Raw genomic sequence first — 26,632 nt, forward strand, 5'->3', positions numbered from 1 at the left:
GCAAAAAAGTTACCTGGTGATCAAATAAACGCGTACGAAGGAGAAAACGCTTTGCTTTAAAAGAACATATTTTTTTTCCCCGTTTTTTTTAATACTTTCGTGATGCTGAAACAAATTTGAATCAATCTTAATTTCTGGATTATCATGGCTCACTCGATGAGCATTTACGGTATATAACATTTAGAATGGCATTGGAAAATATTGCCTACTCAGGTTTTTGCACCGTTTTCTTCCTAGTACACTTTACCCTTGAACGTTCTCGTCTCAAGTTACATTTTGAGTGATCTCGATGGAAATACTCCTGCAGTCTGGCTTAGTCATACCTGATTTTACATGAAAACCGTTTCAATAGTCAAATACCAAAACTACAAGTTCTCGAAAAGGACAATACTCAGAGCATATCTCGTAGACTTTAAGACAATTCAATATATTTCGACTCTGACAAACTAGATTGGAGTTTACTCGGAGGTCCTTGCCGCAAATATTTGCCAAGGCAGCTCGTCGAGCAGAACATGATCGAGGACAAAGCGGCTTCGGATTCTTCCTCGCCCTCGTCCAAGTAAGTCATGATCCCGCCTTTTAGATCTACCTCGATGACAGCCAAAACGATCCAATCGAACATCACCTCAGTACATTTGGGTTCGCAACAAAGAGCTTGGGGCCCATTCCTCAGAAGTTGGATCACATTTCTGGGCAGAAGAGAGGCCAATGAATTGAAAGCAAACCGTTCGCGTGGCAATCTCTCGGCTATTTGAAGTCCAAGCAAGGATATCTCGTCCTTCCGAAACTGACATTGAGCGAATGAAGCAAAATTGTATCTTAGACACAATTCTAGTAAGGATGGAACGGTTTGATTGCTAAACCGGACTTGATCTCTGCCATTGAACAAACAGCATTGATTTATTGGGAGATGTAAGAAGATGTTCTCGTTATTGAGCACGGTTTTGACGATCGATCCCCCTTTGATTTTTGGCTTCTCTCGGCTTTTGAAACATCCGTTATTTCGAAACTTCCATCGAATGTGACATCGCTGATTCTCCAAGGAATGAATAGTTTGATAGCTGAGAAAAGTTTGGAAGCAGCCCAAGTGGAACGGAATATGGCAAAGGTCATGATTAAAGTCAAAAGTGAGTCGAGGATGGGACACGAATGGCAGTGAGGGGAGATATTTCAAGTGATTGCTCGAGGCGTTCAATCTGGCCAGTTTGGGTAAGGTCGTTATGTTGAGGGGAATATGGGTCAAAAGGTTCCTCTCCACATAGATATCCGTGAGATTGCGGCAATCCTCCAACTCTTTGGGGAGCTCTCTTAAAAGATTACCCGAGACTTGCAAACTTTTGAGGGCCTTCCACTGACTAAGTGTGCGTGGGAGAGAGGTTAAGCGGTTCTTGTACGCCACCAAGTATTCCAAATTTACTAGTTTTCCTAGAGAAAGAGCATGAGAAATGTCAATGTATGTACTCAAAAACGGATGATGCTCTTTTTTGGCTCACCAATGTCTGGTGGTAGCCCTCGCAGAAGGTTGGTGCTCAAGTCGAGTGTCTGAAGTCCCGTCATTTCGCCGATATCGTTGGGCAATTCTTCGAGACCATTGCCTCCCAAATCCAGCACGCGCAACGCCTTCAAACCAATAAGGGATATTGGGAACTCTTTGAGATTGTTTCCGAATAGGTAGATGTTGGTCAGTTGTGATAACCTGTCCAATCGTTCTGGGATGGCTTGGATTTGGTTTTCTTTCAGATAGATCTCTTGAATGTGCTCGCCATGGTCCAAGAGCTCCTTGGGCATGCACTTCAAATTCCTGTAGTTCCAATGAAGAATGTAGGAGGATTGGACCTCTCGGAGACGAGATTCATGGAAGTCGTCTTGAACTTCCATCTCTACTACCAGTTGGAACTGACTGGAGCCAGCCGAGGATTAATAATGGCTTCCGAGCGTCACAGAAGTTTTCCACTTCGTAAAGGGATTACTCCGGATTTGTCGGTCCTCTCCACGGACAACAAATCGGTCATGATCACGAGTTGATGCTTGATTCTGATAGTCTTTTCCATTGACAACTGTCAAAAGATTTTGCTTGATTTTGGAACCTTGCCCAAGACCGTCAGGCCAGATGAGCCCGGCTTTCTCATCCCCCACATAAGATGTTGCACTTTTCGATGTTTTTGCGTTTGAAGAAGCTCCTCCAGAGAAATAGATGGCCTTCATTTGGGAGCGAGTTATCGATCCGCTTTGGGCGCCCTTGTTGGGGAGCTCGTTGGTTGAGACCTTCTTGGCTGAAGGAAGAGTCGAATCCATGGAACACAATGTTGAGGTAGCGTTCGTGCTGCACTCTAGTAGAAGAAGTAGCAAGAACCAAAGAAGATGCTTTGACTACTAAAGAGAAGACCTTCAACGGCAATGATGTTTTTATGTTGTGAGGAAGCTTGTGTGGGCAATAGAATACCAATCAATCCAGAAACAATTGAGTATGGGCTGGTAGAATTAACATACATATTGTACCACTCTTGCCTCGAATGACTTTAGGGATAAATAGCTTTATTTTTTGCTTGGAAGGTTTCTTGGAAATACATGCAAGCTAAGCTTGCTTCTCATCAAGTCCTTTTCGATGGAAACCATAGAGAAGATCGTGTTATGGAACGTTTCTCAACGATTAAAAAAAATCCCTTGAGTTATAATATGTGTGTGTGTGTGTGTGAATCGAATGTATATTTGCATTTAAACACATGTATTCAGCTAAGGAGTAGCTTGTCATTGATTACATGTACGCAATTCTTACGGGTATAATTGACGTTAATTAATATGAAAATGTATATAAGTGTATAGGTGCAATGTTTTTTTGGCCTTAAACATGTAATCGCGTCTAATTGGTTTAGTTTGTGCTTCGTTCCATCCCAGGAATCAGATACTATCGGTTTGAAAAGGAATGGATGATATTTTGTACAAAACTGTTCATCGCATAAAACCTAAGTTAGTTCTTTTTGCGAAAAATTCCGTAAAGTGAGCTAATATCCGTTTCCTATATTTTCAGTGAGTCCAGGCGAGGACACCAGTGAAGAAAGTCGGAGAACTGCTAAAAAGGAAAAAGGGTTGGTGATCCTCAAAAAGGAGAAGAAAGAAAAGAAAAGCAAAGAAAAAGAGACTCGGTACGCCCATTTAGGCGAGGATTCATCCGGGAATGATGAACCTGACGGAAAGTAAGTCCTGTTGAAGTAGTTGGCGGTCACGATCAAGTTTTCGCAAAGGCAGGTAGAAGAACAGGAGCATTCGATTGTATTGGCCTTTCTAAGTCGGGTGAGAGGTGAGGACAGGTAGTTCTGCTGTAATGTGACACTTGTTGAATTGCTGCTCGCACTTGTCTTTTGATTGGAAGCACAAAACAAAGATATCGATCAATGCTCTCCACGAAAAAAATGGAGTAAGATAGATTTGGATGATGACCATTATCTGATTTCACAATCCGGATTGCTATTTCAGGAGTCCAGCCAAAGCGAAACGCTCTAAACCGTTCATCTTAGGGTCAGCCAAGAAGGATAAGGACAAGAAAAAAGAGGTCAAGGAGGGCAAAGAATCTTCATCCGAGACCAAAAAGAAGGACAAAAAGGAGAAACCCATGATGAAATGGACAAAGTCCCTCAAGCAAGCTGAAACGGATACCGAAAGCAAGACCAAAAGTATTTTAGCTTAACCATTATCATAAATAAATTTAAACAAAATGTCCGTTTCCAGTCGTCGTGGAATGTCCAATCTTCGGTGTGCCCTTGGAGTTGGCCACCCAGCGACACAAAAGCCATGACGGCGTGCCCTTGCCTGTGATTGTGCGACAATGCGTAGATTTTGTGGAAGAGCACGGGCTCATGCAAGAGGGGATCTACCGCTCTGCCGGTGTCAAATCCAAGCAAGCCAAGCTGCGAAATACTTTCAATGCCCGTCAGCCCGTAGTTTTGAATGACTACGAACCAGCTGTGGTGGCCGGTGTTCTCAAGCAATTCCTGCGAGAAATCCCCGAACCCATTCTTACGCCCGCACTAATGCCCAAATTTGAAAAGGTCTCGTGTGAATCTTCGGCCCAAAAACGGATTGAGGGCATGCGACAACTCTTGAATAGCCTCCCTGAATGCAACCGAACCTTGGTCCAATATATTTTTGTTCACATGTCTCATGTCATCGAGCGTGAGCGATTCAACAAGATGACCCTTCAGAATGTGTCCATTGTGCTGAGCCCGACCATGCAGATCAGCCACCGGGTGCTCAATTGCTTCTTTGAAAACGCCCACATTCTCTTCGACGGGGTTCAAATTAAGAAGTGAGTCCTGTGGTTTTTATTTCATTGATCACCTAATTTGACTATGTGCACGAATTACGATGCCAGAAAAGGATTGCATTTTTATGAGCATCTAGCCAACCAATTTGTATTGGTCATTTTTTCAACAAATGAGAGACCGGTTTTCATTTCATCAAGGAGGAGTCAGTTGTTTATGGTGATAACAATAATGATTTCTTGGGTACACACTTACTCTCAACAAATCATACGTACATGAAACAAGGTTCAGCTTCGAATCGAAACCAAATAAGTTTGACAATATGCTTCGACGTAGATTCAAGTGGGGAGACATCAATTCCCTTCGTAAAGCCGGAAGAAACACATAAGTAAGATCATTTCAAATCGTTTTCCAGATACATTCCTCCCATTTTGGCCGAACCAGGTTCTCAAGGGCAGAACATTCCACTACCAGAGACTGCCCAAGACATAGAAGACGAGATCAAGAAGCAAGAGTCGTTGCTCCAGGATCTCCATCTCCAAATTTCCAGCGGAGCAGCTAGTAAGAAAACGGAAGAACAGATCTGGGAACAACAACGAATCGTGACCCAATTGAAGGTAAGTCAATCCAAGGGTGAAGTGTGTCTCTTATGAGACCATGATCAATCATATCTACACGGAGGCTAAATTTAGTTCAATAGAAATTCAAGCACACGTTTGGCGGCGAGACCTTCTTTGTTGGTGACACGTTGTTTTTATTTTGCCAACGTAGCTTTATGAACTATTTATTAATGTTAGTGGTTAAATTTTCGAAAACGAAAGCATTTATATACAATGGCATTGGACCTCTTGTACTAAAGCTTTTGACATTTAATTTGTTTGAGTCAAAATGTAAAAATATTTCAGTGCAGTAATTTGCTCCGAACATGTTTCATCTTTTTGATTAAAAACAACTCGTCGGTACCACATTAACCTGAATCCTTGCAATTGAACTAAATGGCAATCTCAAGCAGGCTTATCGAGGAATTACCCTTAATTGTAAGTAATGAATGATTGTTGTAGAGAAAGTTGCGATTGGTCAAGAAGCAAACCGACGGGACCATGGATCCTGATAGGCCCAAATTTCAACCCATCGATTACGACGAGGAGCTCAATTTTTCTCTTCAAACCCCGGCCCACCTCAAAGCCACGACAGAGAAAGATAATCATGATGATGATAAGGTCGATGGGCACGTCGAACCTACGGAAACCACTGTCACCGAACCAACCCCACCAAAACCTACCCTTCAGGAAGTCGATCCGTTACCGCCTCCGGCTAATTTAACCCCAGAAACCCCAGAAACGAAGGAAGATATTGAACATAAGGTGACCGTTATGATCCACAGATCAAGCGAGAGTACTGATCAGTCCTTGGAAGAGCCGACTAAGCAAGCCGCACTTGAGCCCGTGGAGGAGCCTACTCTACCCGTTGAAAGGAAAAGTAGCCTCGTTACCGTCATCAAGTTAGGCCAAGATCCGGAGATTTCGACCAAAAAGACCACACCCAGTCCTCCTAATAGCGAAAATCCACCCGATGAACCTCCCACCACCCACACGAGTGTCACTTTCAAAATCCCTGCCAAATTGGATGGCCCCTCCTTCCCGATTTTGCCCCCTCCCCCCGCCTCGAACAAGATGAGAGTTGGTTACACCCAAGTGTTGAGACCCACTCCGGCGGTTCCCGTTCAAAAGAAGCCCATGCTGCCTTCCATGAGCGTGGATCGAGGCGTGGAAATGGCTAAATCCAAGAGTCTTCCTCGAGGCTTACCTTCGGATGCTTCCATGTTTGAAGAGTTTTCCGATGACGGTGGAGGATCAAATGAAGGACCTCAAAGTTTGAACCCGTTTCCCATTGAGAAAGCTCAGACCATCATATCACGAGGTGAGTGGGTTGGTCTTACATCTTGTTTGACAAGTTGATAGATTAGATAGTTCTGACTCGTACAAAAGTGAGAATTTTGAATCATGAAAAAATATATAGCCAATATGTACAATATGTAATATGGTAGAGTATCGGCACAAAAAGGGAGATGATGATGAATATTGAGCAACATTTTGATAATCGTTGCTCGTCAATGCGATTGCTCTCTTGGTAATCATTGTTCTGTATTTTTCAAAATGATTTTAAGTTAAGAAACCCTCACAAATACGTACCTAGAGATGTCAGAATCTTAGCCAGGGCAATTTTGACTCTCGACGTTCGAGAACCTGACGTTGCTTTCAAAAGAAATTTCGCTGAGGTCATCAATGTGTGAAATATATAACCCCTATCAATGAATACCAAGGCATAATTTCGGACTGTGTTCTTTACGGCCCTTTGGACAATGTGTAAATCGTCAAGTAACAATGTGAGTTATTTCAGAGCAAGAATTGGAAGATCTGTATGTCGAGGAACTACGCGTCAAGTTCGAATTCGAAGAGTTGATGGGCCTGAAATCGGAATTGGAACGACGAAAACGCTCCGAAAAAAAGGAGATGTCCGAATTGAAAGAGGAACTGGCTTCAATGCACACCCTCTACCAGTACAGGTGATCATTTGCGCCCGATTAGCCAAAGCCTTTTGATGGTCTAACAATTTGATGCTTTTCACAGAACTTGTTCGGTGGATAGCTCTGAAAGTTCATCAGACGAAGGTTCGGACAAGGAAGGCAAAGAAGAAATCGAGGAGCTTGGGAAAATCTACACGGATCTGATTAGAGAAAACCGAGAATTAGAGGTAAATAATGGTAGCTTAACTCATATAAACTCAAACGGAACCTTATCTGAATGAAAAACAGATAGGGTAGGTTATTGGAGTCAAAGCGACACCAGCAAATTGACCGACATATACCTTGCTTCTGCTTTTGACAAGCTTCAATGATTGGTTAGATTATTTTCCTTTGTAGGAGAAACGACAAGCTTTGTATCAGAAGATCCAGGAAGAACGCGCTGCTTGCGTGAATCTCAGGGTGGAAATTCGGGTGGAACAAGAGAGACGAAGAATGAGGAAACGAGCCAATGACTTGATGCTCTAGGTTAACTTTGATATGTGCCATGAAAGTATTGATCGACCTTCTCAATCATTGAATAGCCGACTTTCTCTTCTCATTTATAGGATAGGATAAATTATCTATTTATTACTGATGTTGATGCTCTTTGATTGTTGATGCACGCGAATAAAAACACATTTCGTTACGTGACCGTCAAATTTGAATCTCATTTCATTTGGAAGGCATGGGTTTCCTTGACCTTGCGGGTAATGAATTCCATTAGGTAAAATTGCACTAATCGTTGACAGACACCCCTCCAATCCATACCCTGTAACAAAAAAAGGTGTTACAACTCCTCACAACCAATTTAACCATTCCCCATGTACACAGTCCCAATTACCGAGTGGTCTTGTCCATTCCATAATGAACCGCCGCATCAATTGGATGTACAATGAACGGAATCACGCCTAATCCAATGGCCGTAGTAGCCCATTTGCGCGTGGTTTCGGCCACACCTGGCGCCATTCGAGCCATGGCGTACAGCGAACCCGCACATAGACGATTTATGGCGAATCCGGGGATCATAACCGATGCCAAAGCCTGCCATACCAATGTGTCAAACGCGGCAATGGCCATTTTCTTGGTTCGATTGGGATCAGAATCGCTCAAAGAGCGTCCCATCTTGGTGGCTTTGTCATTGGTATCGGCTAATACGTAAGCTGAGGCCAATCCATATGAGGCCCGCACCCAATTGACATGAACTAAGGCACGGAATGCTTCACCCACCTCATTGGAGTAGCCCAAGAATCTCACGGGAGTATCGCGATATATGTCCACTTCTTTTTCGATAGTATTGGAGATTTGCAATGTCTCGTTTGGAGACATTTTGAAATAATGAGATATTTCAATGAAAGCCTAATGACAAATAATATCACAAGTATCCCATTAGTCTTGCCGTGGAACCCGACTTTTGGCCCATTGCCCAACAAACCTCTGGAGTTCAATGGAGTGATTTTGTTTTGTAGTTCATGCACTCTCAACCTCACATTGTTAGGTAACGAAATTGTGCCTATGCTGTGATTGTATCATCGGGTTACATTCCTTCCCTAATACGAATATTTGAGATGGAAGGAAAACTGTATCAAGAACAAAATGGAACCCTTTCAGGCACATGATGTTGGTTACTGTTCCAAATCACAACATTGCCTATAACATGTTCCCGACCAATCACGATGTATCAAAAGCACAAGGAAAGGACTTGGGAGAGAATTTCTAAAATATGGCGCCAATCGATGGAAGAATATACCTGCTTTCCTATCAAATTCCATAAACGAACATATGAAAAGCAATTCCAGTATCTTAGTTGTGTTGCACACTAATAATGTACAAGCTAAAGCTAGTATTAGTAGGACCCACCGAGGTAATTCAATATCAATCGAGCTCATTTGCAATGTCATCAACATCTTAGTCTTTCAGTCCGGGAAATCAACGTTGGCCAATTTCATCTCGGACGCCACAGAAACCCCCATCACCGAGACCTATCGTCCCACGCATTGTGTGCGGATTTTAGAGTTCGAGGCCACCAATCTGAATGTGAACAATCGTTATGTCAAAGCGGATGTCGAGCTCTGGGACGTGAGTGGCAATCCGGCCTTTGAGCCCACGTGGCCGGCCTTACAACGCGACGCTCACGGTGTGGTGTTCGTGTTCAATCCGGACAAGGAGCATCACGCGCGGGAGTTGGATGCGTTCCATACGGAGTTTGTGGAGAAACCCGGAATGTCGGATACGCAATGCGTGGTCTTTGCTTACTTCCGGGATGGACGGCAGGAGAATCGAGGCGTCAAACTTTGTGAGTAGGAAATGAGTGAGTGAGTAAGTGATAATTAGCGCAAGCAAAGTTTCAAGACTCGATATTGTTGATTGTCACTTCATCACTAACGTTTAGAGTTGTGGTATATGAGTTAGAGGAGCTTGTTTGAATTTAATAGGAGATCTGACAAATGGAACTTTTGAAGATGTCGAAAGATACAAAGGATATATTATTTTGTTTTCCTCTTTGAAAAAAAACTTTATTGCCAGGATATTTCTGCTTTATTGGACTATCTAATGATATCGATATGCTTCAATTGCACGTGTACAAGTCAGAATACAATATGTATCGCTCCCGTTCTGGGAATGGCTAAAAGAAAGAATGGTGGAGGGAAGGTCGTTATCAGGACTATGCTAAATGTGTGTTTAGCAGACCTGTGTAAATTACTTCATAAATGGAATTATTGCAAAGGAAAATAAATTGGTTTGAAATGAAATTAAATAATATTACTTTCCAATTACATTTTCTTTTCCTCACTTGCAAAATAAAAATGTAAAAATCATTTCCCAATATTTTGAAATTGTCTAGCTTTTTGCTGGCAATCTACCCTATGAGTTCATGTGATTTTTTTGTTTTGTTATTTTAGTAAGATTTACGTTCAATACATGAGTGACGCAATTGGTGTTTCAATCTCTTTTCGATCATCTGTTAATTTAGCATCAGGGTTTACCAAAGACCCTGAAACTTGGTAATGATATATATATTTGTCCCGAGTGTATCAAAAATCGAGCAGAAGATGGTTGGAAACTTTGGGGTAAGAATGTAACTGGAACTTGTGACTGAAAAAGCTGAATTGCAATGTTCCAAACATAATTGATTACAACAACTATGAGTTCATGTGTAATTGATTAAAATTACTCAAATGCAAGTTCAAATACAATTACATCATGTTGTAATTGTTATGAGTTTAACACGTTCATCTCGTCCATTCTGACTCATCTCTCGGAGAGAAATGAACAAGACGAGATGAACATCATGTCCGGGAAAAATCATGTTGTAATTATAGTTAAAGTAGGGGCATAATTTCAAGAAGCAGCAACATTGGGTGTGCAATAAACGCATTTCACATCGTCCAACGATTCCGGTAGGAAATGTCCAAGCCCGTATGATATTGATTCTCTTTTTGTGGATGTGATGAACTCTGAAAGTTTTCTTCTTTGAATCAAATCGGAGAGAAGAATCGAACAAGGAATCTCACGCATACAGAGGGACTATATTAGTCCAAGGATACCTCCTCCTTTAGCTACGAGCACTAGTTTCTTTTCAGCACAGAAACAAATTGTTCTTCAACTTGCATTAAACATATAGTTTCTCGTTCTTTCTAGCCAATCACTTTAATCGCATCCCACAATTAGAGGTCAATATCGATGAAGAAGGAAATCGTCTTCGCAGTGATTTTAACACGTTCATCTCGTCCATTCTGGCTAATCTCTCGGAGAGAAACGAACAAGAGGAGATGAACATCATGTCCGGGAAAAACTAAGCCCTTCCTCTGGGTATAACGTTGTTTAACGAGTCCCGTCGATCAAACTTATTTGCGTTTATTGTATTAGTAACCGTTACGTTATCGCATTGCGTATTACTTTGAAGGGAATAAACATATTTTTCGCAATGATTTGTACTTTCGGGCACAAACAAGGCCCATCATACGTGTTAGGAACAAAAGAGATTCAAAGCCTTTAAGACGCGTGAGGAGCGTTTGCATATTTACTTTGGTGATCATTATTGCAATACAATTAAGACGAAAAAATTGACTGTCTTGTCCCATTTGTCTCATTTTTTAACATGATCTATTGAATCAAATTTTTTGGAAAAAAAATTGTGGTATGGTGTTCGTTGAGTGCTTTGATTGCCCAACAGAATAGAAAGTGAATTCCAAATATGTATTAATTATTTGTGAGTAAATGCAAAGAGCAACATTCATCTCTTGGACTTTTTGACTGGTTCAATGCTTATTTCTTACATATTGTGTCGTATGTTTATCGACTTTGGTACAGGACAATACAAAATAGCGTGGCAAAGCTTATTTGAGCATAATCTGCAACACGCTTAACAGAACACTTAAGGGTTTGCAAAGTCAGTCATTGCATTTATCTTTGAGATAAGTAGATCCACCCAGAAGACAAGGTAACTTGAATATCTGTCCATTCTTTATTGACTCTATGAAGATCAAACACTTTTGATGACCGAGAATAATGTGAACTAGTAGCATTTGTTTGAGATTGCAAACGCTCTCGAGAAAACTCGCAGTAAAGACCCTTTATGCTGGACGTATAAAAAGACCCCTTGCTCATCTTGCTAATGCATTAATCACTCTGATGCAATTTGAAATACCAAAGTAAGATCAGACAAGCTTATTAGGCTTTAAAATAAAGACACGTGGCTATTAGATCGTCCCCTTCTCAGGAAAATCGGAAGCATAAAAAAATTGACTCACTGAATTCGAGCAATGATGAGGGACGTTCAATTCAATTTTTCAATGCAATTTTGTGACTGTTCACGTACGAAAATACAATATCGAGTCTTCTTCCTCCAAAAGAAAAATGTTCTACCTTTCTCAAACTGTCGTGAGAAAAAGGGCATTTCAAAGCAGAACAGCGTGTATGAGATAATAACGTTGAATTATAAAGTTCAGGACTGTTATTCGCATTAGTTAATAAACCCTCAATTGACGTAATACATGTGTGTCTTATCAAGGAAATCTAGTTAAACTACTCAAAGATTACCCACAGCAAGTGAATCCGCGCTGATAAGACAACCAAGTCGTTGATTTAAATCCTTGCCTCTCTTGGAAAATTAGGCCAGTTCAGAGTGGTCAAGTCATCTAGCAAGTCCATTCAGAGCGAAGTCATCATGAAAGTCTTACTCATTGTGAGCAGCCTGCTCATCGTGTCCTTGGCCTCAGCGAGCAAATTGGAGCCCAAGGCTTCATGCACCAAATGCGAAAGCATGAAACTAGACTCCGAAGGTGGACTAGCCAATGAATACCCAAGATACATGGGCACCTGGCAACGCGCCGGAATCTTCAACGGGTTGAGCTTTTACGAGTGCTACGATTGCATGGGCCTTCGAGACAAGTTGGTGAGTCCTTCCTTCCCTTGATCTGGCTGGTCATCCGTCTAAATCTCGTAAAGCCAGCTATCTTTCCACGAAGTGACCATGGCCAAGAGCAAAGGTCATGAGAAAATGCCAAGAATGTCTGGCTCCTACCCATTTCCAGCTCTATTCATTCCTTGCTGGACACGCTAAAAATGGCGTCTATTCGCGTCGGTCTGGATGACGTCAAGAACACTCTTGGCGGCGTGTTGGACATTCCTCAAGCCATAAGTTGAACCGGTCTGTTTGGGTCGTTGATTGAAATAACTGTCTGTTGCAGATCTTTGATGCAGACCGTTGGTCAGTGGTGGATTGCGTTCCTGGAGATGTGGCTTGTGGAGGATCTCATCATGTGATCCGAAGTGCCACGGGGGCCGATGGTCTGTGTCCTTACGACGATATCGGACCTTGGGAGTACTGCAGTGGCGACATCATTGTGGGTGGAGGATGTACGGCATACTCGACCGATGAGGTCGCCCGATTCACATGCGTTTGATTTGGAGTGGAAAGCCAATAGCCGAATGAGGCGAGAACTGCTTTGGAGACACGATTTATTTAGAAAATAAAGCAATCTAGGAGACAATTCGTCTTCGAGATGAACTATAACGTGCAAGATATCTGGCTACTCAGGTTTTTAGGGCATGGAATAAGGATAGCAGCAAAATTCTATTGATAGTATAACATCAATAACTAAGATAATATTTAGAGCAACAGAACTGACTTGAATGGTTGAGGTTGGTATTTACAGGAAAAAAGAGCAGGCAGAGGAGTGTCTGCTCGGTTGTGGGTGTGGTTGGAGGTGCCAAAAATGTCGGAAATGTGTCGGGAGTTTGCTTCGAAGCGTAGGAATAAATGGCAGAACGCCTTTTTTCCAGGTTGGTTGCGCGCTTGTCAAAATCATTGAACTCGGACAGAGGGTTGTCTTTTTCATCATCATCTTCCACAAATTTGCATGCAAAGCCATTAAAACTCGTGAAGGATGTTTCTGGTGTTTTTTTTTCGGCCATGGTGTTTTGACTAAAAACCATTCAATGGTTCGGCATCTAGCCAAGGAGCACGAAAAGGTATAAATATTCACGGGTGGCGCCAGAAAAATAGGGAACATGACTCCATTTAAGTGAAACAAGATTGCAATAAAAAAGGAGGAGAAACATTTCTGACAGGCACGAAATGATTGTATCAAAAAACGAGGCACAACACCTTCATTAAAAACAATAAAAAAAAAGTCGTTGAGGAAAGAGGGAGGAATGGGTGGGGCATGGGAATTGATCTTGTCCCATGCTAGCCAGGGCAAAACGAAAATGGGTGTGTCAGTCACTTCAATCGTCGACATCATCTCACAGACGCGGGTGCTTTCGCCTTTTCTTAACGACGCTCTTCGTCACCTTCCTCCTCTTCTTCATCTTCATACTCATATTCGTCCTCATCTTCGGGTGATTTATGCCTGGTGGGCAATTGACCCGGCAGAGGTCCGAAATAGCCTCCAGTGCGATTACTGGAGACCGATGGAGGTGGAACCGAGTTGTTGGTTGAGCTGCCATTGGTCGCAGGTTGGCTCTCATCCCGACTAAGTTTGTGAGCCATTCTTTTGAGTCGAATTCGGTCCAGATTCTTTTGCAACTGGACTGCCACACGATTTCTATGAGAACAAAGAGGAAACGGAGTCAAATGTATGGTTAGAAAATTTCTCACAACGACCTTGGCAAATGTAAGAATAAGATGGCAAACTTGTTTTGTCCACTGTGCTTTCCCACAATTGAAATGGAAATCTGAGAACAGAGTGACATTTGCTGGCATTATTGTGGTTGCCAAAGAAATGAAAAGAATACATTCTTCATTGGCTGAACTTGAGCCAGTAACTTGGCACAAAGGAGCCAAGAGCAATGATGAAATTGAAGTGACGGAAGAGCATAGCAACATCCTTAATGGGAAAGATGTTCATGAGAATCTCAAACCAACCATCATCTATATCCTTTGAATGAGGAACTTCGGAACATGATTTTTCACGATCAACGTCCAAGAGCAAATCAAGTGTGGTATTCGTTTTTCCCATCTCATTAGATGTAGCATGCATGGGAACAGAGAATCACTCGATATTTCTAGACATGTACAATGTACGTTTCCCTGTCTCAGTAATTCAAAGCGTGTACTCAACACAAAGCTTGTAAGCAAATAAAGCGAAATGTATAAATATACAGAAAGCATTGGATCACTTCAAACACCCAATGAAATGGTCGACAAAAACAAAACGCTCTAAAACGTTCAAACAGTGTTCCAACCCTCAAAGATGTCTCACACTACTTTGCACTATTTGAACGTCGACTCAAGTCGTCGTGTCAAAACATGTTCATGGGAACACCGCCCCTACATTTCTTTTTGAAAGAGACGTGAGCTTGGTTAAAAACCTTCCTGAACCAAAGGATTAAGCCAGCAGCTAAGTCCTATGAGGAAAAGTGTGTCGTCATTCGAGGAAAAAATTGTCAAAAGACAAAGTTGGCACACGTCAAAGAAGATCGTCGGCGAAGAGGTCCTTAGCATCACATGATCTCACCTGCAATCACCAAATTCAAAGTGAAGGCCCACTTTCAGCAAGGTCTTGTTCTGTTCCACGGCTCGAGTGATGGCCATCTCCACTTTGTTCCCCAAGAACTGAGCTTGTTGATTGCTGGCCTTGATATTCGTCAGGACTTGTTGAACGTTTGCTGCCTGTAAGCGATAAGAAAGCCGTCAAAAGACAATATCTAGCCTCAAGGAGAAGAGATCAAATGCTTGATGGCCATTTCAAGAGGGAAGGGGGGGGAGGGGCGGTAATAAAATATCGGGTGGTAGAAAGAGCGGCTTCGAAAAAGCGTTCCTAGGGAACCAAGTCAAAATAGGCCTTAGTCCATCCGGCCAAATCCCTGATGTTTTGGAAGCTCTCCCATTTGAAGTGAGTTTCTTCCTTGTAAAGGCACTCATTAAATATTTATCTAGCCAATAAGTGAACTCGCTGAGCTCGCTCACTCAATTTTCAACTTAAGTTGTAAGAGTATGTTAGAAATTCCGAATTGACAACCGAGCACTTCATTCATGCTTTACGGTTTGGCAACGTTTGAGAGCGGAAATGAACCCTCGCAGAAATATCCACAGGACCCTAATGACGGTCTTTTCTCTTACTGTAGCCCTCCAAAAAAAGGCCAATAGCACTGAAATTGAGAAGGACCAATGGAAAAAAGGACTATCCCCCTGGGTCGGATCAAAAGCCGTTTGTTAGGTCGTAAATTCTTGAACCACTTCCTGACTCACCTCGAATATTTTGACAAGGGTCTGTGGCGTGATGCTATTCGACTCGATGTTGAGCTTTTCCAAGGTTTTGTTGGACTCGAGCGCCGTGGCCAAGTTACAGCCCACAAAGTCCGTGATCATGCAATTGGCCATCGATAGATCAATGAGAACATCCGAATGTCGAAGAGCGTCGAAGAGGTCCAGGATGGTTTGCTCGCTCATGGCCACATTGTTTAGGTTTACAGTGGCTACGGAGCTGTCTCCAGCCTTCAGCTTGGAGACCACATCCTCCGGTTTGGTGCGGTTGGGCTCCTCGGCTGGATACTCCTTGAGCGGGGTGGCCTTGGTGATTCCGTTCCAGCCGATGGTAGGATCGGCTTTGGTAGCCCATTTGTCCGATTGGGCCGAGTGGAACTGATCCTGGTTCATCATCGAGTGCAGACCCAAAATACCAGCCAGATCCACGATCTCATCCGTCGAGGCCGAGGACAGAGCCATCTCGTACTCCTCGCCCATGTCGAGGTCCAGCTCGATCTTCTCCTCCAGTTTGGTGCTTTCGGGCTTGGGTGGAGCCTGCCATTTCTTCCCACGAACGGTTCCCGGCACAAAGGGTACCACATCAGGAATGTCAGGCGTATTCAAGGCTTGCTCGTTGATGAAGTCCATGAGGGCCTTGCGATTCAAGGGACCCGTGGAGGATTTCTCGCATTTGTAGTTGCTCCTCATGGAGGGTGGAATGTGCGGGTCATCGGGGTCACATTCATCCAGCAAGCGTTGGATCTCGCCGGGGGTGAGTCGTTCCACCAGCTCATCGATATCCAGCTCTTGGAGAGGATCGGGCTTGGGATCCCGGGAGGAGCCAATCATTACCATTCGACTCATTTTCGCAGGATGAAAAGGTTGCAGGCAGCTGTCACTGGAAGAAGAGAACAGAGAATCGTCTAATTCAAATCTCTTGTTTCACGTTGTTCAATTTCAGCCTCAGCGACACAATTTCACTACAGTCTGGAATTAATTCTCACTTCTCCTCTCCTCTCGCACGAATCACGACACTCAAATCTACCTTAGAAACCCACCTCTATCTACGTTGTTAGAGACCAATTGAATTCGGAGTATTCACAACTTCCCGAGTCACTCCTTGTTCTTCGTTGAATGTCGTTCTTTATAAATGGCAACAAACAATGACGAAGGGCTCCTTGCCTCTCTCTCACGTCTTATCACTTCCAAGCTCAAAGAGCAACTGAAGAACGAAGTTCAGTCCTAAAAGTTTAAAAACCAGGAGCGTCAATGCGTCCGGCTAACCATGAATTGGAAGTCAAAGACCTGCCAAGCATGGGCCAAAAAATCAGGTCCTCGGTGTATCCTCCGTGACGAGGAGATGCTACTTCGTCTTTTACTTGGTATTGATGGGAGGCATTGAAGCGTCATTTTAGCGTAAATCCCGCTCTTTTTCTCAAGAAACCACATGAAAACGAATAGTACAGGTCGGAGGTTAGTGAGAATTTCCCTTACTCTCATTACGATAAGAGGAAAGAAAACTTAAGAACCAGTAGACTTTGGGAGAAAGTGGCGCATTGCATTTTCTCTCAAGGATCTTCTTTTCCTCCTAGAAAAAAGTTCATCATAAACCTAGCAAGTCTGATTCCCAGACCAGAAGGAGGGGGAATTTGCGCCGTAGAAACTAAATCTTTGGTTAGAACCCATCCACCTCAATCATCACAAGACCTCCTAGACCCTACGTGCTTCTGAGACTCGTCAATTCCATCCTATATTTACATAGTGGAACCTCATTCATACTACATGGAGTGATCCTGGTTGTGCAACTAGGCTCGTCATCTCCGTCAGTCCCACTACAACCACCACCACCAACACCGCCACCACTTCCACCTTCCAGCAGCAAGTGGTACACAGTATTGTTCAGCACTAGTCGCTCAACTTGCGTCTGAGATTAAGAAGGCATCATTACATGCCTTTAGGAACGAAGACGAGTCCACTTCAAATCTTGGGCATAGTATGTTATACGTGGTAAATTTGTGTGTACGAATGAGCGAACGAATCAACGTCACAACCACCATCTCAGTTTCAAGGAATATGGCACTGGGTCTCTAGAATGCATTTTGACCGAGCACGTGACGTGATCAATGTCGAAATCTATTGAGGCTCCGCTCCCATGTTTCATTTACAGTTTCCTTGGAAGCCTTAATTGCCGCAAGATTGTTACTTACGACGAGGTACCTCACTCAAATCGACGATAAGAGATCGACGTGGAGGCTTTTTTTGAAATTAAAAAGAGAAGAGAGGATGAGGATGAGGGGNGAGGGGAGGGCGGTTAAGGTACAAGAGGATAATAAAGCAAGTGATGGGGCGCCAGAACAAGATTGGAATGTGTAGTTCTTCTAATCGTAACGGAGCGGAGCTAACCAAGCGCGAATGCGTCATTCCGGTTCAATGTCGAAGTTGTAAGGTAAACAAGGGTCGATTCCTTCGTGACCCCAAGAAGAAGTAAGCCTCCTCCTCATCCCACTACTACTGCCTACCTCACCCTCAATCTCAACCACTACCACCATCACCACCACCATCTCCTTGAGCGACAATGACAGTAGCTTCAAGTATTCGACTTTATGTAGATGGTAGTGGTGGTGGTGGTGCGAGTTCATTTGGCTGGTGGTTCTGCGTGTCAAGCGTTCTCGAAGGCATGATCTCGAACTTTATGTTAATGTAGAAGGACAAAGCGAAAGACCCGACGAGGTTGAACAATCACGAATAACCGGGTGGGTCACATTTGATAATGAGACAGTTGGTGGGAAGCTAGACATCCTCCTCGGTGTTTATTCATGTCAATCGGCACGTCCACGGTGACATGGATGACTTCGTTTAAAAATTTCGGACGAATCGCGTCAAAACTCGCCATCAAGATTAATGGAACTGATGTGAGGGTCAGTCTACCATCAGAAACTCACACTCATATTGTCGTGGTTTTTCATCCAGCTGTCTGGGCCCTGGGAGCAATCGAAATGGAAGCAGGAGCCCGAAGTGAAATGACAAATGATTCATCACATCAAAGAAATGACTGAGATTTGTCATCTGAACACGCAACCTTGGTTCTTTCCATCCGGCCCAGGAGGAAAAGTCACAAAACATGGGATTCGAGTTGACGACAGCCAAGGAGAAAGAAAAGGAAAGAAAAGGGGGTTGGCAATAATAAATGCTTGTCACTACCATTAGAAAACCATTGGAGTACTTCCAACACACGCGCAACGATTGCGCTCTTTCTTTCTCTCTCCCTGCCTGTCTCACACATCAAAAATTGTGTAGTAAACACTGCGTCTACAATACGGAATACCGATATGAAAACTTCCTCTCAAAGTGCCATGCTTCCAAGGTCATTAAATAAGGTAGACGGGGGCAGAAGGAAAATCACAGTCGAGATTCAAGTCATGCTTAACTAATCTTGAGCCATGATGTACATACGTACATGTAGATGCCGCCTGGATCCTATGGTAGTTCTATTCGTAATGCTAAGGATAAGCAGGAGAAGGAGGAGGGCAAACAAGATCCATGATGATCTATGGTGATGTGCATTCGCATCAACGCCCAGAACTAATAATAACAAGTAACCCAACCAAGGGTCGATCTCTACCCGCACATAAATCGGGTCGAACAGAGACGAAGAGGCTTCGGAAACGGGAATGGCGAAACAAATTGGACTCAAATCTCCTACCTCACAAAACCAAAAGGACGAAACAAGTTCATACGGTCCTGATGTCTCGGAAAGCTAGATCAATGGGAATGTTACTTGGTCGACTGGAGCTCTTAAACACGGGACGGTCGCTATTGAGATTAGGATAGATCAGCCGGATTTAATTATCCTAGATTCTTGGATTGTCACGAAGCCTTCGCTTCTGAAAAATATCCTGTTTTTAACGACATCTGATCATTTAGTAGCTGGGTAATGTCAGTACCAACTCCAGATATGTTCCCTTGCTACATCGTGAACCACTCTTCAAGTTAAAGCCACGCTTTTCAAAAATCTAGTCCCCATTTCAAGCATTCCCTCCTTTGTAAGAAGTGGTGAGTGCAGAGTTTATGCAATTGTTTCAATGAATGAGCTTTGGAAACAATTGCAAAGACCCATTAAGACGTGCCACAATGCCATCAATTTGCCATTCCAATCAATTCTAGTCAACGATACAAAACACCAAATCCTCCCCGGGAACAAAGGGTCGATTGAGCACCACAAACTTGGCCCCAGCCAAGGAATGCGGACACCAACAGCGGGCAGGTCTCCCATTTGGAGTGTGATTTATCACTAGACATCATCAAAGAACTTGATGACGATCGAATTGCCGCCAGAATGTCGGCCCAACTTCCAACAACCTGAGGGTGACAAAGACGAGGAGCTGGCACCCCAAAATACGCCCGACCCCGGTTTTTTTCCACAATGAAGGTGAGTCAACGAAACAGAAAAAGGCTTCTCCGACTTGTCTTCAAAAGAGTAAAAACCACCGTCACCGTAACAAGAATGCCTGACCGACGACGACAATTGTGCTCTAGTGCTCAGGCGCACTTCCTGCACACATAGCTTACTGAGGGTGTTCAATAGTTCATGTATTTATTTATGCTGTTTCATGGAAGGCATTTCGAGTGAGAGTCAACATTGGGCTTCGTTTTCGTGCCCAAATTTGCATTTATACACCGACATGAAATGCAATGACTCATCCACTCCAGTGAATAACCCCTTGGTGGCAGAACGAGGATCTGTGACAAAACATGGCCAAGATTTAAGATCAACTGAGAAACGTCTTCAAAAGACATTTCAATCTTTTCATTGCATCTCGCAATGGAACCTGCTCAAAAGTGTATTCAACTTCCTCGTTCATTAAATTTGAACTCCGGGGGATTTTAAAAGGCGCTCAACTGAGATCGACCTGGAGTTTGGTTGTCACGAATGGATGGTTTTGGTTGCTTCGCCTAATGGGCGCACGATAATGATTACGTGTTCCAGATAAATAAATACCCCTGCCATGAATAGACTGTAGAGCTCCTCAGTTAACCATAATGCGCCATTATCGGACTTGGCATCTCGGTAGTGCAAGGAGCCAACTGTAGCCCTTGGAATTCATAAATGGGCCCCCAAAGTCAATATTGCTTAATCATGACCAAAATTTACAAAACTTCGTGAGCAGGTCCACATTTTTAGGAATTGACCCATCGGCCTTGATCACAGACAATGTGCGAGTGCACCCGCCCCAAACCTTGTTGGCTTGAGTAAATATAATAATTACAATATCCGAGATCCTGAGAAGTGCTTCTTGCATCAGTGAAGAGCTGGCCATCATCGATCGAAGACGAGGGATTCATACTAATGACTGTCTATCCATCGATCTTGCGGGCACATCTAGCCATGATGCATGCATACACCGTGATCGTTGGGTCTATAGCAACTCCACAAAGAAGGGATTCCTTGTGTGCATGAGTCTGTGCCTTATCTATTCGAGGTTCTTTGTGACTTTTGGCACCTAACCAACACAAAATTGGTTCCAATTTGACATACCATGACATGTAGAGAATCGAAGTGTGCACGAACCCAAAGTCTTGATTGGCATGCCACACATGAGCTCGAAATGGCCCATCCCTCTCCCTACCAAAACAGCAATGTATACATATATATATATATAGCTTGTGCCTCCTCCAAGTAAAATGTGACCACGTTTCGTATGAATTGCGCATTATGGAAGATGATCTTGGGCATTCATCATTCTAATTAGTTCCCAAACGGACCTGTAATAGGATCTCTCTCAACAGCTTGAGCTGAGCCCAAAGTAGGCCTCATTTTCGGCATCAGCATAAATTAGCCGCTGACTATGCAAATTGAGTCATTTCTTTCAGTTTTGCTGAGCAACATGTTTTGAAGTGAGTCAAAACTTCTCTAGCCCCCAACATATCTTAGACGGCATTCTTATCGATATCTCGGCTTTTTGGAGGGAGCCTAACCTTCCTAAGTGAACGTTTCGGCGTCTGGATCCTCCACATCTATGATGAGCCATTGCATGAGTCACCAAACGTGTTAGGCTATCGTCGGATAAGGGGATCAACATACAAGGAAACCTCATTATTCAGGATAAAAAGCCGCCGACGTTGGAGTATGAACTACAAATCCAATTTTGACTCTCTCCTTCTCGCCAATGATTGAAATATTATTGTTTACCGATAGAATGATTGAGTGATACAAATTCAATGTACGGTCTGAATTAACATTTTGTTGGCATTGAACATCATTTTGGTGCATAGTTTTCATCTGAATGTCTTGGAATTGACCTCGGTTGCTTTATCTTTTTTTCTGCTTCTAATCCCGTTATCGAACCTACCACGGTCAATTCCAATTTCACATTGCCAGAACGATGGATCTGTGCACATTCTTCAATTGAACCAACCCACATATGAACAAACCATTGGACTGTGTTTAATCGATGAACCCATTGAGGTCCCACATGTTCCTAGCAATTCTCCCAACCCTGGAGGACAGTCAACTTCTGACCCCTTCTCCCGATGGTCAGCTCAAAAATTGAAGCCAAATATCATTCATGGTTCTCTCTTCCAATTAACATCTTTAGTATGAAATCGATCCCATGCCTGACTCTTCTGACCCTGTCCAATGGTCCCCAAAGGTCTCCATTTTCTCTGCCCAAATCAGTGGAGGTTCCCTCCGAACTTTGGGCGTTGGTGTTCTCACCTGAGGGAGGGGCAGTGGGTAGTATTGAAAATCACTATTTGACACGGTAGCTTTGGCCAGGACTCGATTGAGGTTTTCTAGGGCTCACATTCACACTTTCAGACACATATCTTCACGGGAACACACTTCTACAGTTCTGCTACCCTCACCACCACCATCAATGCTCAATCCAGAGTTGCTTGCTCCTTCTTACTTGCTACTTCCTAGAACAGAGGAGTCAGTCAGCTTATGAAGTCAGCAGCGTGTGTATGGAATCAGCTTTGCGGTGTCATCAGCGCCCTTCTAGGTCAAAGTCGAGGACAAAAGGCGCCATTGAGTGCTTTGGATGGTGAGGGATCGAAACTAGCCATTGGCTTCAGCATCATGTGATTAGGTGGAACGGCGTGTGTATGGCTCGCAGATCAATCTGAGAGGGGTAATCAAAGCCATAACGTTCATTTAAATCCGAATGAGGGCAATGAAATGTGGGTGATCATCATTTTTTTTCGTAGCCTTTAAATGTGAAAAGTAGCCAGTTTTGAAAATATTGGTCTCTATGAAAGCCTTTTTGGCAAAACTGTAAACAACTAGGGATGGATCTGGTGTGTGCTCTTGTTCCCCTCTGGCTGAATGCGGGTGGGTAGTAGCATGGAGATGCAGTTTCCCCATGCCAGAGAACGGAGAACGCTCGGGCAATTCAGGATCGCAGGAGCGGGTAGGTCAGACCTGGGAAAAGGACTGCCATGGACTTTTGTTTAGGGTGACGGAGAATGAGAGGAAGTAATACTCCTTCCATGGAGACATTATGTGAAGTTTTGTACCAACAGTGGGCAAAAAATTAATTAAGTGGGCAAACAGTTTGGTTCTTTTCAATGATTTTTCTTAAGGTTCAAGTTGATCTAGCCTTCAAGACCTGTTACATCTCGTTATCTCTGGGTTACCCTGATTTTGAAAGCTGTAGAAATTGGGTTGGGCTCTTGTGAGCTCTGAAGGTAGAGCGTAACCCCTTCAAAGAATATCACCTCAACCTTGCCTCAATCCAATGTCAGGATAATTATATTGAGTCTATTCAAGCAAAAAAAAAACCAAGTGATATGATCAATATCGCAACCATCAAATAAGATGTGGACATTCTTTTCCAACAGTTAACAACTTTAGTCAATCATGGATAAAGAAATCCGGCCTTAACTTGTTAAAGACATTTGAAATATCATGTGCTCCAATGTACATCTTACTTCTAAAGTCGACAACTCTTAAATTTTTTTAATAACTCTTCATAAAATGTTCGGGATTCGTTTTTAATTAGCCCAAACTAACAAATACACCATGTATACATACATCGTGCGTCGCGCTTTCAAACCGAGATTACCCATGCTAGTTAGATTTTCCACTTTTGTTGAGGTGGGAATCCGTCCCACGTTCCAAATTGTCACAAACATGAAACGACATTTGATTGGTCGGCTAACATCTTTAATCGGGCATCGGATTACTTGTGCGTCAGAGGGCTTGGATTTTAGCATCCAAGAATTTTGTTGAGAAATTTCTAGGAGGAGCATTGATCTAAGCACCCCTTTCAAAGCAAGAAACACTGGTTAATAATTACCCCCATGTCCTCCTCCTTGAGAATAATGATTCATGATAAAAGCAAATCCTTATCTACTAAGAGTTACAAACATTTTACGACCTCATGTCATGAATGCTGCATTTGCGTCTGGATATGCACGAAAATTGTTTGCATTTATCTTTTTACAAATTGCATACTTGAACATCTTGCAATGCAGCATCTGGAGTTTGCCAAAGACGTTAGAAATTGATGAGATAGAGCTTTTTAGAGCATATACAAACGAGCAGAAAATATGTTGAACCAAATGGTTTTGACTAGAGGGCTTGTCAGGGAAAAGTCACTTCAACCAATCTCCTTGAGACACTGCTTTGAACACATTTTGGTAGTTGGGCAGCAGGGTGTTGGGCTGATCGACTTCTCTTGCGTTGCTCAGTTCCAACCAAAGCAGACAAACGAGCCATCAACTCACTGGCTCCCTGAATTCGGAACTTGATTTTAAGAATCACGTAACTAAATGTGTACAAAGCCGATCCCCATCGCACACACCAGGCAGCCGCGAGGGAGCCAAAAAAATCTCAGAAATCTCGTGAGTGTCGCTTCTCTGACTAGCCCTCTAGTTTTGACTGATGAACGATGATGTATGTCCAAGAATGATTCAGTCTACTCGTTAGTGAGTGAAACCGTGCCCTGTGAGTGAAAATGGAATTGTAATTTGTAATTGAATAAGGTCAATCACATTGGTGAAACTGTAATAAACAACAAGCGCTCCGAGTTCAAATATTATTAATTAGAATTACTTAGAGTTCCAAAGTAATTAATGATAATTACAGCTATTCTGAGTTCAAATGTTATCAATTACAATTCCAGTTATTTTAGGCTCAAATGTAATTGCTTACAATTATAGTTACTCTGGGTTCAAAAGTGATTAAATACGATTACAGTTACTCTGAGTTCAAATGTAATTAATCACAATGACAGTTTCTCTGAGTTCAAATGGAATTGATTACTATTACAGTTACTCTTAGTTCTTTTTTTCAATTTTTGCGGACTTCCTTACCGCTGCTGGAATTGGAATCCCAGCAGTTCAAGACGAGAATTTTATGCATTTTACTTAACTTTTGTTTATAGATATTATTTGATCGACCAACGAATTAGAGTTGGCTGATTTGGATAACCATTGAATATAAGGTTGATCTGGAATTTTAGTCAAAAGCTTGTCCAAGTTTGACTTCAATGCTGCTACCAGATCAACGCCTACATACGACCTACGAATATTTGAAGGCAGCAAATTGAACAATGAAGAAGTCCGAGAAAGAAGATTGAAATTAATTAATGCAATTAACTACAATTACAATTACTCTGAGTTAAAATGCAATTAATTACAATCGCAGTTACTCTGAGTTTCAATATAATTAACCACAATTACTCTGACTTCAATTGCCGTTAATCACAATCACTCTGAGTTCAAATGTTATTAATTACCCTATTATATTAATTATAATTCATATAATTATAATATTATAATTATATTATATTAATTAGAGGATAGTGAAAAAAGAAAGAAAGCAAAACAAAAAGAGTTGTCTAACATAGGTGCAAAGACGTCACGCCATGACGAAAATGATGTCAGCTTTTAACTCGCAAAGGGAATACTGAATACCCTAGAGTTGATTGGTGGCAAATTAACGGGGTTTTAATCTCTTTAGCAACAAGTCAGAAACGCTTTCTACTTAGGATTGGGGTGCTAGGGTCGAAGGGGTGAGCTGTGGGTCTGGTTAGCGTCTGAAAGTTTGTATGAGGAAGGTCGAGACTCGAGGCTTGAAGCAGGGACCTCTCTCATGTTAGGGACTTGAGCTAACCACTACACCATAACTGGATTCTTCGATGATCAGCTTAGCCCTCTCGTCTCACCATTGAGACGACCGCCACAGGGGTTCAAAAGCCTTTTTGAAGTCTATAAGAAGTATCCAAACAAATCTTGGTGGCTATTTGCCATATGGGCGTTCAATTTGAGCCATAATTCCATAAATCAATAAGGTCAAAATTACTTCTTATGGCTTTTGCGAGGTCAACGGGTGAGACGAGAGGAGAGGAGACAACCGTATCGAAGAATCCAGCTCATGTCACCTCCCTTTCAAATGTTTAATTGCCCAAGTTTGGAGAGCACCACAATTTACATTGACATTTTCAAGGTTCACGATATAAAAAGTACCTCCGAACTGGCACCTCAATCAATAGATTCTAATTATTTGAAAGGAAGAAGCCCATTGGGCTAATGGCATTACGCAAAGCATGGTTGAGCTTTGTAGAGGTACCTTCAAGCTTTTTCCCAAATGGAGTTCGACGTTTCAACCAGTTTCAACCCTTCTAGTATAGGTTTAGTGCGTGGTCAACGACTGGCCTTTGGGAGTAATCAGTGTGAGGCCGTCAGAATGGAAGAATACGATAAATCTAAATATTCTTGTGTATGAATGGCAAATTTGCAAATTTATATTTCGTGACAATACATCATTCATTAATATTCTACATATAAAAGGGAAGATTTGGGTCAAAAATTGTGCATGCTCTCAGCAGCATTAAAGGTGCTCGTGGCCTTGAATCTTATAGCACCATTTTTCATTAATGTTGTGTCATTGTTGCATTCCACTGGCAATATCAGAGTTTCATTGGTGGGAAAGTTGTGCTTTTGTACATTCTGCTTTAAAGCACAACTCCTGTGGGTTATTTGTATTTTTGTTCATTCTTCCTCAATGAGCAGAAACCCACTTCCCTGTATTTGACATAATTTAACAAATAGTGCCCATTTTGTTTCGCAGATATGTTGAGTGATGGCCATGATGAGGTAAGAATAGCCTTG

The 26,632-nt window shown here is 42.6% G+C and overlaps 6 protein-coding genes across 9 annotated transcripts in view; 3 read left to right on the plus strand and 3 right to left on the minus strand.

The window, feature by feature from the left end:
• The window catches only part of LOC131887358 (ralA-binding protein 1-A-like), a 9,639-nt gene extending 2,155 nt beyond the window's left edge, over positions 1-7,484 (plus strand). The window contains exons 1-9 of one of the 4 annotated variants that reach the window (XM_059235946.1): positions 2,450-2,465; positions 3,029-3,194; positions 3,475-3,671; positions 3,727-4,303; positions 4,675-4,876; positions 5,321-6,179; positions 6,660-6,825; positions 6,890-7,013; positions 7,183-7,484. In XM_059235946.1, the coding sequence (XP_059091929.1) occupies position 2,465; positions 3,029-3,194; positions 3,475-3,671; positions 3,727-4,303; positions 4,675-4,876; positions 5,321-6,179; positions 6,660-6,825; positions 6,890-7,013; positions 7,183-7,311 (2,421 nt within the window). In that variant the 5' untranslated portion in view covers positions 2,450-2,464 and the 3' untranslated portion in view covers positions 7,312-7,484. Of the gene's footprint in view, positions 1-2,449; positions 2,466-3,028; positions 3,195-3,474; positions 3,672-3,726; positions 4,304-4,674; positions 4,877-5,320; positions 6,180-6,659; positions 6,826-6,889; positions 7,014-7,165 lie in introns of those variants that run through there. The other 3 variants (XM_059235947.1, XM_059235944.1, XM_059235945.1) reach the window with 3 other exon arrangements.
• LOC131887359 (protein lap1-like) lies at positions 404-2,137 on the minus strand. The gene is made up of 2 exons (XM_059235948.1): positions 1,494-2,137; positions 404-1,425 (listed from the first exon to the last, which is right to left on the minus strand). Exons 1-2 carry the CDS (start codon positions 1,876-1,878, stop codon positions 413-415), a joined length of 1,398 nt encoding a protein of 465 aa, XP_059091931.1. The 5' UTR covers positions 1,879-2,137; the 3' UTR covers positions 404-412.
• On the minus strand, positions 7,373-8,385 carry LOC131887362 (mitochondrial fission process protein 1-like). Its single transcript, XM_059235952.1, has 2 exons — positions 7,667-8,385; positions 7,373-7,594 (listed from the first exon to the last, which is right to left on the minus strand). Exons 1-2 carry the CDS (start codon positions 8,149-8,151, stop codon positions 7,561-7,563), a joined length of 519 nt encoding a protein of 172 aa, XP_059091935.1. The 5' UTR covers positions 8,152-8,385; the 3' UTR covers positions 7,373-7,560.
• A 140-nt stretch (positions 8,386-8,525) lies between these two features.
• LOC131887361 (intraflagellar transport protein 22 homolog) lies at positions 8,526-10,751 on the plus strand. The gene is made up of 3 exons (XM_059235951.1): positions 8,526-8,686; positions 8,743-9,118; positions 10,465-10,751. Exons 1-3 carry the CDS (start codon positions 8,648-8,650, stop codon positions 10,620-10,622), a joined length of 573 nt encoding a protein of 190 aa, XP_059091934.1. The 5' UTR covers positions 8,526-8,647; the 3' UTR covers positions 10,623-10,751.
• Positions 10,752-11,921: 1,170 nt separating this feature from the next.
• On the plus strand, positions 11,922-12,841 carry LOC131887363 (uncharacterized). The gene is made up of 2 exons (XM_059235953.1): positions 11,922-12,220; positions 12,516-12,841. Exons 1-2 carry the CDS (start codon positions 11,993-11,995, stop codon positions 12,729-12,731), a joined length of 444 nt encoding a protein of 147 aa, XP_059091936.1. The 5' UTR covers positions 11,922-11,992; the 3' UTR covers positions 12,732-12,841.
• Positions 12,770-22,450, minus strand: LOC131887360 (tropomodulin-like). Its single transcript, XM_059235949.1, has 4 exons — positions 22,233-22,450; positions 15,521-16,415; positions 14,787-14,941; positions 12,770-13,874 (listed from the first exon to the last, which is right to left on the minus strand). The coding sequence occupies exons 2-4, from the start codon at positions 16,379-16,381 to the stop codon at positions 13,601-13,603; spliced, it is 1,290 nt and encodes a 429-aa protein (XP_059091932.1). The 5' UTR covers positions 16,382-16,415; positions 22,233-22,450; the 3' UTR covers positions 12,770-13,600.
• Positions 22,451-26,632: the final 4,182 nt, after the last annotated feature.

Source organism: Tigriopus californicus, chromosome 9 (assembly GCF_007210705.1).
Source record: "Tigriopus californicus strain San Diego chromosome 9, Tcal_SD_v2.1, whole genome shotgun sequence".
Lineage (NCBI taxonomy): Eukaryota > Metazoa > Arthropoda > Copepoda > Harpacticoida > Harpacticidae > Tigriopus > Tigriopus californicus.